The 12,275-nt window shown below is 48.5% G+C and overlaps 1 protein-coding gene across 1 annotated transcript in view; it reads right to left on the bottom strand.

The window, feature by feature from the left end:
- Positions 1-12,275, bottom strand: part of LOC147098006 (tetraspanin-15-like) — a 344,298-nt gene that overhangs the window by 205,805 nt on the left and 126,218 nt on the right. The window contains exon 4 of the mRNA XM_085971200.1: positions 6,267-6,362. Coding sequence (XP_085827326.1) covers positions 6,267-6,362 — 96 coding nt within the window. The remainder of the gene's footprint in view (positions 1-6,266; positions 6,363-12,275) is intronic.

Raw genomic sequence — 12,275 nt, 5'->3', positions numbered from 1 at the left:
AGCCTAGATTACGTGCTCAAGTCTCTGGAGTGGGTCTTGAACCCACAACCTTCTAGGCTCAGAGGCGAGGGTGCTACCCACTGAGCCACAGCTGACACCTAATGGGCCTGAAAGCAACAGAAAACACTTTGTAAATGGTACAGTCAAAGCAAAAAGGTGAAAGAGGGTCTGAGAGAGGAGGGAAAAGTGCATTAATGGCACTCGACTGTCTTCAGACTTCGATACGACAGGTGCAGCTTGATATTTTTAAGAATGAGTCGATGCCTCAGGGCAATAGGAGATTTGCAATTGACAATCTCACACCGAGGATATGCCCAACCGTGACAGGTATGAAAGTACGGTATCTATAAATACCAGACAGGAATTTAACCCTGGGGTTCTGATGGTATCAACAAGAGCCCATCAATTCAATTGCTGCCTTTTATTTGTTTTCCTTCCAATATATAATAAAGTAACGTTTCTGTCATCCACTGTAAAAAGCCCCCATAAATTCAGTTCTATTCTCCCGATAGCGCGGCCACTGCCTCCTTCACTATGCTTTTGCCCACACCGTGACTGATTCCACTCTGCTCAGTAAACCTGGCACGTAATGGAAAAGAGTAAAAGAACCAGTCTGCCTATTTTGAGCAATAAATATCTGGATTCCGTGCCAGTAATGCAATTCTGTTGATATTCATAAATGGCTGAGGGGGAATGTCTGCCCTTGCATCCGGTGGCCTGTCATTTGTTATCCTATATTAATACATGGTTAGGGGCAGTGTACTGCTCAATAAATTCAGCCTTCCTGGGACCTGTTTTACTAGTTCCACGTTAATTTGTTTTGTCCAAACTTTAGTCATCCCCACCACAAAGGAGTCACAGAGTCATACCGGCACAGAAGGAGGCCATTCAGCCCATCGAGTTCATGCCGACTCTCTGTCGAGCAATCCAGTCAGTCCCATTCCCCCGCTCTATCCCCGTATCCCTGCAAGTTTATTTCCCTCAAGTGCCTATCCAGTCTCCCCTTGAAAACATTGAGGGGGAAAAATTCAGTTGTTTGCGCCTCCCGTTAGCACCTTAAGAGGGCGCTAATGGGGCGCAAAGCAACTAGCGCCCGGGCGCGGCGACGTTTGCGCCGCTCGCGAAATTAACTAGACATTTTGCGGCGGCGCTAAACACTACCGCCACGATCGCCTGCGCCGGCAGATCGTGACGTCAGTCGAGTGCGCAATGACCCCGGTAGCGCTCCCGACTGGATATTGAGTGGCACTCCCTGCCTTACCGCCTGCCACTAGCAACGACAGGTTGAGGGGAGCGTTTTGCAGTCAGGAAGGGACTGGGGGAGCGCTATTTAAAGGCGACCGCTTCCTGCCTTTTTTTGTTGGTGACATTTGTGCACCACGCATTCTGAGAGAGAGAGAGAGAGAGAGAGACTTCTGGAGAGATTCAACGCTGTGTGAAGGAGTTTTGGGTACTGAGCAGCACTTTGCAGGTTCATTTTGATTTGTCCTTCCTTGCTTCGCCAGCGCTCTGAGGTAGCGCCTCACTCCTCGGACTTTGCGCCTTAAGACAGGTGTGAAGCGCCTGATTTAGCGCTCCAATCACCTCCAGGGGCGATAAAAGCCAAGTTTGCCATTGGAGGCGATAATTAGCGCCAGGCGCTAAACTTTGCGCACGGCCGATAATGGCGCCCCAAACGGGGCGATACTGAATTTTTCCTCGAGTGTCTCCGCTTCCACCACTTCCATCGGCAGCGAATTCCTGGTTCTCACCACTCGCTGCGTAAAATTGTTTTCCCTCACGTCCCCCCTGTATCTCTTGCCCAAAACCTTAAATCTGTGTCCTCTAGTCCTTGTACCATCAACTAGTGGGAACAGCCTTTCCCCGTCTAGCCTATCCAAACCCATCATAATCTTGTACACCTCTATCAAATCACTCCTCAACCTCCTTTGCTCTAATGAAAACAAATCCTGCTTCTCCAACCTGTCCTTGTAGCTAAGATCTCCCATCCCCAGAACCATTCCTGTAAATCTCCTCTGCACCCTCTCAAGGGCCTTCACATCCTTCCTAAAGTGTGGTGACCAGAACTGGACGCAATACTCCAGTTGCGGCCTAACCAGTGCTTTATAAAGGTTCAGCATAACTTCTCTATTTTTGTACTCAATACCTCTATTTATGAAGCCCAAGATCCCATATGCTTTGCTACCCACTCTCTCAATATGTCCTGCCACCTTCAGAGACCTATGCACATTAACTCCCAGGTCCTTCTGTCCCTGCACACTCTTTAAAACTGTGCCATTAAGTGTATATTGCCTCTCCCTGTTCCTTCTGCCAAAATGCATCACCTCACACTTCTCTGTATTAAATTCCATCTGCCACTTGTCTGCCCATTCTGCTAGCCTTTCTATGTCCTGTTGCAGTCGATTGGTATCATCCTCACTGTTTGCCACACCCCCAAGTTTGGTGTCATCGGCAAATTTAGAAATTCTACTCTATATCCAATATCCAGGTCTCTGGTCATTATCACATTGCTGTTTGTGGGACCTTGCTCTGTGCAAATGGGCTGCCGCGTTTCCAATTCAAAAAGTACTTCATTGGCTGTAAAGCGCTTTGAGACGTCCGGTGGTCGTGAAAGGCGCTATAGAAATGCAAGTCCTTATTTCTAAGCTGTTTTCAACTCATGCAGAGGGTGCACCTCGAGTCAGTCCTAGTTTCAAATTCAGCCACATTTAATTCAAGGCAAATGTGGATGAAGTTCTTGAATTGATAATTTTGAATACAAATCAAGATTTTTTTTTGGAAGTAAAATTCACCCACAATGCTTGTCCTTTCACAGTATGTGTTACATTCTCTGCTGCTCAATTCAGACCCATTTATTCTTCACGTAACACCAGAAAGGTACTGTAACTTTCTACTGTGCTAACTAAAGCTATTAGTCTCTCAGTGACACTGGCAGTTAGAGATTTCTTCAACATCAGCATTCTGAGACACTCCGGTAGAATGGCTGAGTCAGGTACACAAAGCTGCATTAGTGGGTGACTGACTGTCCAGGCAGTTCTTAAACTGCTGCCCACCGTAAACCACTTCTATTTCATATCAATTTTAGAGGTGACCGAACAACACCCACCCTTTGTGCACTTGAGCCTTGTCCTGGATTGCTACAGGTGTACATCTCTGTCATTTATAACATCGAGTTATGAAAAAATATCAAGAAGTGAATTCGCCTCAGGCAGCTTCTTGCCGACCAGCTCCACATCACCACTGGCTGCGGGATTTGGGAAGACCAAGGACATAAGAATTAGGAGCAGAAGTAGGCCGTACAGGCCCTCGAGCCTGCTCCGCCATTCAATAAGATCACTAAGGGATTGGGGGCAAGGTATTGACTTGGAAAGAGAACTGGTTGGCGGACAGAAAGCAAAGAGTTGGAATAAATGGCTCTTTTTCCGAGTGGCAGGCAGTGACTAGTGAGGTACCGCAGGGATTGGTCCTTGGACCCCAGCTATTCACAATATATATTAATGATGATCTGGATGAGGGAACTAGATGTAATAGCTCCAAGTTTGCAGACGACACAAAGCTGGGTGGGAGTGTGTGCTGTGAGGGGGATGCCGAGAAACTCCAGTATGATTTGGACAGGTTGGGTGATTGGGCAGATGCATGGCAGATGCAATATAACGTGGATAATTGCGAGGTTATCCACTTTGGTGTCAAAAACAGGAAGGCAGATTATTATCTGAATGGCAATAGATTGGGAGAAGGGGAAGTGCAACGGGACCTGGGCGTCCTTGTGCACCAGTCGCTGAAAGTAAGCATGCAGGTGCAGCAGGCGGTTAAGAAGGCAAATGGTATGGTGGCCTTCATAGCGAGAGGGTTTGAGTACAGGAACAAGGATGTCTTGCTGCAGTTGTACAGGGCCTTGGTGAGACCACATCTTGAGTATTGTGTGCACTTTTGGTCGCCTTATCTGAAGAAGGATGTTCTTGCCATGGAAGGAGTGCAGCGAAGATTCACCAGGCTGATACCTGGGATGGCAGGAATGACGTATGAGGAGAGATTGGGTCGATTGGGCTTGTACTTGCTGGAGTTTAGAAGAATGAGAGGGGATCTCATCGAAACTTATAAAATTCTAACAGGACTAGACAGACTAGATGCAGGAAGGATATTCCCGATGGTCGGGGAGTCCAGAACCAGGGGTCACAGTCTAAGGATAAGGGGTAAGCCATTTAGGACAGAGATGAGGAGGAATTTCTTCACCCAGAGAGTGGTGAACCTGTGGAATTCTCTGCCAAAGAAGGCAGTAGAGGCCAATTCATTAAATATATTCAAGAAGGAATTGGATATATTTCTTAAGGCTAAAGGGATCTAGGGATATGGAGAGAAGGTAGGGACAGGGTACTGAATTTGGATGATCAGCCATGATCGTATTGAATGGCGGAGCAGGCTCGAGGGGCCAAATGGCCTACTCCTGCTCCTATCTTCTATGTTTCTATGTTTCTATGTATCACGGCTGATCTTTGACCTCAACTCCACTTTCTCACCTGATCGCCATATCCCTTGATTCCCCTAGAGTCCAAAATCTATCGACCTCAACCTTGAATATACTCAATGACTCAGCATCCACAGCCCTCTGGGGCAGAGAATTGCGAAGATTCGCAACCCTCTCTGATGAGAAATTTCTTCTCATCTCTGTCCTAAATGTCGGACCCCTTATCCTGAAACTATGCCCCCTAGTTCTAGACTTCCCAGCCAGGGGAAACAGCCTCTCAGCATCTACCCTGTCAATCCACCCTATGGAGGAAAAATTTGGTTACTTTGCGCCTCCCGTTAGCGCCCTAAGATTCAGCGGGAGGTTAGCGGCGGCGGTAACCGTTAGCATCCTGTGGCGCTGCACCGCCGGCGATGATGTCATCGCTGCGTGCAGCGCCCTGCTCGCGCCTGGCCACAATCTTCGGTGGCACCACCCCCCCCCAATCGACTTACTACCGGACGCTATGTCCAACGGGGTCAGGAGGGCCTACCTGCAGTCGGGGCAGCGCTAGTTAAAGGGGAGGTGGCGGGCGGCCATTTTTGTTGCTGGCCTCCTGCCAGCACCTGCCCCCCATTGCCGTCCCCGGCCCCTATGAAGACACCCCCCGTGGGGTGCCGGCTGCTCTCCATGAGCTCGGCACTTTCCTTGAGTGCTGGGCTCGTTTTGTCGGCACTCCCGATCCCTGGTGCCCCAGCTGTGCCCCGGGTCGCGCTGCGCAAGGCCCCTCCCCTTTAAGAAGGGGAGGAAGGCCTGCAGTACCGAGGTGGGGTGCTTCCAGTAGTTTGAGGCGCTACCATTCAATTTTGGCCGTGGGGGTGCTAATTTTAATTTCAACCAAAGGGGTGCAACTCAATTTTTCCCTCTATATGTTTCAATGAGATCACCTCTCCTTCTAAACTCCAGAGAGTATAGGCCCAATCTACTCAATGGAGCAGCTCGCCATCATTACTGGTTGTGGGTTTTGGGAAGGGCAGTGGGCAAGTCCTCCAGCCTCTGTCTTCGCTGGCAAAAAATGACATTGTAGGAGTCTCTGCACTCCTAACAAAGAATCTGTAACTTACTGGAAGTTAACAAACTGAATTTATTGTCTAAGAACTTTACAAAACAAGAAACTACAGGAGAAGCTCAAAACAGGTCTTTTCTCTTTCAATCCACACAAGGACTGGCTGGCCCCGCCCTCTACCTCTGACATCATGACGTCATCACGTTTCCCGCCGAAGGGGACGTCACGTGACCCACGTGATGACGTCATCGCATCAGATCACGATGTTGTCGATCTAGCTCTGTTTAACCAGAGCCAACTTGAAAGGTAATAACATTGGTTACAGACAATTATGTAAGTCACTTAGTGGTTTTGCCACAACATGATCTTACAGAGGAGGAAGGAAAATTTAAACAGGGAAAAATTGACAATGAAAATACAGCAGAGAGGCTTGGCTGGATTAAGCATTCTTTGCCTCTCCCAGTCATTCCTTCCACCTACAATTGTTATATTAATACAACAACCTAAATACCTTAGCAGCACAAATCTCCCTGTCAGATCTGGCCAACGTGTGAAAAACAGAGGCATTTGGTGGGACTATAAGTGCAGAGAACACAACAACTATAGCAAGACTGGTAGAACTGGTCGGGTAAATAATGACCTCAAAACAGAGATGGGCAAAGTTCAGATCACATTGTTAGTGAAGTGCATTGCAAACAAATTGTCTGGTGCCAGAAGCAGGCAACAGCTGCTGATTAATTCACATCAGAGACTGACCTTGGCTTGTATGCGGTCCAGAATGTTTTTGAAATCCAAGTCATCGTAATAGTGTTTAATCCCCTGTCTCACGTTGGCTTTAAATATCAGAAGCACCTGCGGGAAAAAAAATGTTGAAAACATAATTAACTTCTCTCGCAGGCGATGAGAGGATCTATCCCGAAAGGAACCGCTTGTCTGGATCACTTGTAGACATCATGGTCGTCGAGCTGTGCTCTGATGGGACTTTGCTGAATTGAACGAGCCATTTCGAAAAGTCACCACCTACAGAGGCAATACTCCAGGACTAAATTAATTGGCATTTGGAAAAGTGTGGGCTAATAAATGAAAGTCAGCACGGATTTGTTAAAGGCAAATCGTGTTTGACTGACTTGATCGAGTTCTTTGATGAAGTAACGGAGAGGGTTGATGAGGGCAGTGCGGTTGATGTTGTGTATATGGACTTTCAAAAGGCGTTTGATAAAGTACATCATAATGGACTTGTTAGCAAAATTAAAGCCCATGGGATTAAAGGGACAGTGATTCAAAATTGGCTAAGGGACAGAAAGCAGAGAGTAGTGGTGAACGGTTGTTTTTCAGACTGGAGGAAAGTATATGGTGGTGTTACCCAGGGATCGGTATTAGGACCACTGCTCTTCTTGATATATATTAATGACCTGGACTTGGGTATGCAGGGTATAATTTGAACATTTGCAGATGAGACGAAACTCGGAAATGTACTAAACAATGAGGAGGATAGTAACTGACTTCAGGAGGACAGAGACAGACTGGTGAAATGGGCAGACACATGGCAGAGGCAATTTAATGCATGGAAGAATGAGGAGAGGCAATATAAACTAAATAGTACAATTTTAAAGCGGGTGCAGGAACAGAGAGACCTGGGGGTGTACGTACACAAATCTTTGGAGGTGGCAGGACAAGTTGAGAAGGCTGTTAAAAAAAGCCTATGGGATCCTTGGCTTTATTAATAGAGGAATAGAGTACAAAAGCAAGGAAGTTATGGTAAACCTTTAATAATCATTGGTTAGGCCTCAGCTGGAGTATTGTGTTCAATTCTGGGCACCACACTTTAGGAAGGATGTCAAGGCCTTGGAGAGGGTGCGGAGGAGATTTACTAGAATGGTACCAGGGATGAGGGACTTCAGTTATGTGGAGAGGCTGGAGAAGCTGGGGTTGATCTCCTTAGAGCAGAGAAGGTTAAGAGGAGATTTGATAGAGGTGTTCAAAATCATGAAGGGTTTTGATAGAGTAAATAAGGAGAAACTGTTTCCAGTGGCAGAAGGGTCGGCAACCATGGGACACAGATTTAAGGTGATTGATTAAAGAACCAGAGGCGACATGAGGAAACAGTTTTTTACGCAGCGAGTTGTTGTGATCTGGAACGCGCTGCCTGAAAGGGTGGTGAAAGCAGATTCAATCGTAACATTCAATAGAGAATTGGATTAATACTTGAAGGGTAAAAATGACAGGGTTATGGGGAATGAGCAGGGGAGTGGGATTAATTGGATAGCTCTACCAAAGAGCCAGCACAGGAATGACAAGCCGAATGGCCTCCTCTGTGCTGAATCATTCAATTATTCTATGATTCTACAGCAGCAACTGTAAAGTCCTCTTCAATTTACAAACAATAACATGCCACCACCACCCCCCACCCCCCACCCCGCCTACATTAGCTCGGAGAATGTCTTGGGTCAGTTTGTTCTTTGTAAGTGCTGTGTAACATTGTGTAAGCCTGGTCCTGCCCATCACCAGCACTCTGAAGGTTGGGAAATATTACTGGGCGCCTGGAAAATATCTTGATTGCACCTGCAGAGATTGAGGGTGGGATGGGGCAGATTTTTGTTTCAAGTTATGTTAATCATTCTTTCTCAACAGTTTTTCAACCTCTCTTTTTGTTTCTCTCAAAGTTCTTGACCTCGCTACAGATACGGTTCCACAAGTGACTAACCGCCCTGCAGTACCTCGCCCAATCGGCCATTGTTCACAGGTGAGCCTTGACAGTGAGCATCAGCGGGCTATTTAACCATTGGAGTATCACAGCCGAGCCTAATCCGGCCTTTGTCCAATGTCCACACACGCACTGCCCACCGAAGTCTTTGGGAAGCAGTAGAGATCTGGGCCTAGAAATTCAGTGGGCTGCACTGCCCGTTAGCGCCTTAAGAGGGCGCTAAGTGGGTCGCAAGCCACTGGCCGCGCCTCCCGCTAAATTCCGCGGGACGCTAGTGGTGGCGCTAGCCGTTAGCGCTGCGCCGCTACCGATGACGTCATCGGTGTGCGCAGCGCCCCGCTGACGCCCCGGCCGCAATATTTGGAAGCGCCCCCTGATTTACCACTGGACGCTATGTGCGACCGATTCATGGGGGCCTACCTGCGGCGGGAGAGGCGCAAATTAAAGGAGGTGCGGGGCGGCCATTTTTGTTGTTGGCCGCCTGCCAGCACCTCTCCGCGCTGCCGTCCCCGGCCTCCTGACCGCCCCCCGCCCCCCCCCCCGCAGAGTGCTGGCTGCGTTCCAAGAGCCTGGCACTTCTCCTCGGTGCCGGGCTCTTTTGCCGGCACTCGCGATCCTCGGGGGCCCAGCTGGGCCCCAGATCGCGCAGAACAAGGCCCCTCCCCTTTAAGAAGGGAAGGAAGGCCTGCAGTACCGCAGCGCGACGTGCCGCAGCATGTGGCACTGCGGCACGTTGCGCTACGATATTCAGTCGCAGCACCCCAAGAGGGATACGGGGCGCCACCAGTAGCGCCGTGCTTCCCTTTGGGGCGCTCCAACTGAATTTCCGGCGGGTGGCCGCGAATGCTTCCAGGGCGCTACTTTTAGCGCCCTGGCGAGGCTGGTGCCCCAAACGGGGCTATAGTGAATTTCTGGGCCCTGGAGTTCTCTGCTCCAAAAGTCTGTGGATGCTGGGACAATTAGGTGCTTTCAAGACTGAGATCTGTAGATTTTTGTTAGGTAAGAGTATCACGTAATACAAAGCTACGACGTATAAATGAAGTTGAGGTATTGGTCAGCCATGATCTAATTGAATGGCGGAACAGGCTTGGGGGGGGCTGAATGGCCTCCTGTTTGTATGTTCCTACAACTAGTGTTTGGGAGCAGGCAAATGGGTCAATTTCTGCCCTCTCTTGGTGCGAGACAATTTCCGCACCCCTAACAGTATTCCGGTTAGGATCAACAAACAGCGCAGGCCGGGGATCGAACCTGGGGCCTTCTTGAGCATGTGTGGCTGGACTGCTCACCAGATAAACCCACTGAGCCATTGAGAGAGCTTAAACTGCAGCCAGCAACAATGTGCATTTATATAGCGCCTTCAATGTAGTAAAATGTCCCAAGGCGCTTCAGAGGAAAGTCAACAGACAAAATTGGACACCGAGCCAGATATTAGGACAGCTTGGTCAAGGAGGTAGGTTTGAAGGAGCATCTTAAGAGAGGTAGCAAGGCAGCAAGATTTAGGGAGCTTAAGCGAGAGCTTCTCACACCTCCCTTCCACTTTCACACGGCATCAGCAGCCAATCTTACGAAGACCCAGGGATTAAATGCAGACGACTAGCTCCTCATATTGAACTGAAACAGTTGGATTGAGCACAGTGGACACAAGGATGTGATTGCTTTGGAGAGGGTGCAGAGAAGATTCACCAGGATGTTACCTGGGATGGAGCGCCTCAGCTATGAAGAGAGGCTGGACAGGCTGGGGTTGTTTTCCTTGGAGCAGAGAAGGCTGAGGGGGGACCTGATTGAGGTGTACAAAATGATGAGGGGCATAGATAGGGTAGATAAAGAGGAACTTTTCCCCTTAGTGGGGGGGTCAATAACAAGGGGGCATAGATTCAGGGTAAGGGGCAGGAGATTTAGAGGGGATTTGAGGAGGAACTTCTTCACCCAGAGGGTGGTTGGAATGTGGAATTCAATGCCTGAAAGGGTGGTAGAGGCAGGAACCCTCACAACATTCAAGAAGCATTTGGATGAGCACTTGAAATGCCATTGCATACAAGGCTATGGACCAAATGCTGGAAAATGGGATTAGACTGGACAGGGATGGATGGGCGGCGCAGACACGATGGGCCGAAGGGCCTCTTTCTGTGCTGTAAAACTCTATGACTCTATGACTCTAATGGTGCCTTCAGGCACCGGCTTTATTGTTCCGCTACACCGTAGGTTCCCTGAACGATGGATGGTATACGTGATGATTTGTACCCGACAGAGGGAGAGCTGCACATCCGCTATTGGTCGCACTCCTCTAGTGTAAGGCTGCCTTTGAAAGGTGCGTTGCTCTGCCACTCTGACAGGTGTAATGATATCAGCAAATAGAGATGGTATTTGCCTGTTCGATTATGATGCCTTAACAGCATGTTTGCATGTATTGATTGCTTGTGCCTGACCAGCAGAGGGCATGTGACCGAGACAAGCAAGGGAGTTTAGTTTAGTTTCAGTTTCGTTCTAGATGCATCACAAGCATCGTGTCTCCTGTAAAGCTGTATAAAGAGTTGAACAGACTTTAGATTAAAAGACATTCTCTTTCATAAATGTCTCGTCATTGAACCCACAAAGAAATCAATACATGGTGTCAGAAGTATACAACAGGGAGACTGAACACGGGCTTCAGATATTTTGCTTTCACACGCCCATTATCTTTGTCCCCTCCTTGAGGCTGGCAGTTCAACTAATAGCAAATTGCAAGCCATTTGGGGATGTGAGCCAAACAAAGGATTCTCTCAATTGGCATCGAGGGGTTTTCCGGGCGCCGGTATATGTCTGGACAGTCACCCGCACTTAAAGGAAAAGATCTCTCCCTTGCTGTCCTGGAGGCACTGGCCAATGCTGGGCACAGACCCATGGGCACCTGGCACCTTCTGGGATCTTATCTGCATGCCCATTCTACATGCCCGAGCCCAGTCAGTGAACGTCAACAGGCTATTGGTCCATTGTGGGGGGGGGGGGGTGCGTATCACAGCCGAGATCCTGCCCCAGCACAGCACCTACACACACGCGCATCTTTTAGCAGGAACACGGGTTTATTTTACCCTCTCTAAACAAGGCAACTCAAGCAAACTACACTGAACCATCAAGAAAGTGCCGAACATTCGTAATTGTGACACAGAACTGCCTCAGGTAGCGTTTATATTACATGGCAGATTCCACAGCGGGAAAACAACCATAAAGGCAGAGATGTTTTATGGTCGCAATTTCAGACTTCAATCCTGGCTTCCATTTTGCGCTTTGGGGAGTGAGCGGAATCTGTAAATGACGGCGAGCAAAAAAAAAAATCACATGACTGACTCGTACGGAGAGGGGAAGGGGTAAGTAAGTAAGCCACTCTGCCTCGCCAGCAGCCAGAAAAACATGGCCACTTGTACCCTCAGGCTGCCTCCTGGGCGCCATGGAAACGGGCTCTCAAAGTGAGGCCTTGGATAGGTCGCAGGCGGCGATGAACGGCTTTCCTTATCCAGTGGCCCTGGGAATGCTGGAAGCTGGCAAAAAATAGCTGTCTGCCCAGGTAGCACAACTGGAGCCTGTGTGCTGCTCTCATTAGCATTCTGCGCACAGCGACTGCTCGTCCACGTAATGTATTACTGCTCTCCAACACAGGAGGGAAAAAGAATGGTTCCCGTCACCCAAGGTATAATATTTTTACAGCGTAAGGAATATACAATGAGAGCAGAGCAAAAATAATCAGCGCGTCAAAGCTGAACTTTCTGTACAAAATCCAAAGTAAGCCCATTAGTGTAGTGTAATTGATGTAGCAAATAATCCATCTGGGTTCGTAATAAATGAATTACATTGCTTTACCTGGCATGTGTCTAATAGGTCTTCCCCAGGCTGAACTGTGTGAGACTGTACATCATCGACCAGGCTTCCGCTTCTGATGGTTATCCCAAGTCAATTATCCAACGCTTAAATGTATTTTGAGGAGCCTTTCCCTTATTTTCAAGATTTATTTTTAATAGCGTCAGACGTGGCTCAGTGGGCGGCACTCTTGCCTCTGAGTCAGAAGGTCGTGGGTTCAAGTCCCGCTC

This window comes from Somniosus microcephalus, chromosome 30 (assembly GCF_052327205.1).
Source record: "Somniosus microcephalus isolate GS21.2 chromosome 30, FLI_Smic_1.0, whole genome shotgun sequence".
In the NCBI taxonomy this organism is placed as follows: domain Eukaryota; kingdom Metazoa; phylum Chordata; class Chondrichthyes; order Squaliformes; family Somniosidae; genus Somniosus; species Somniosus microcephalus.
This window is presented reverse-complemented; position numbering and strand designations above follow the sequence as displayed.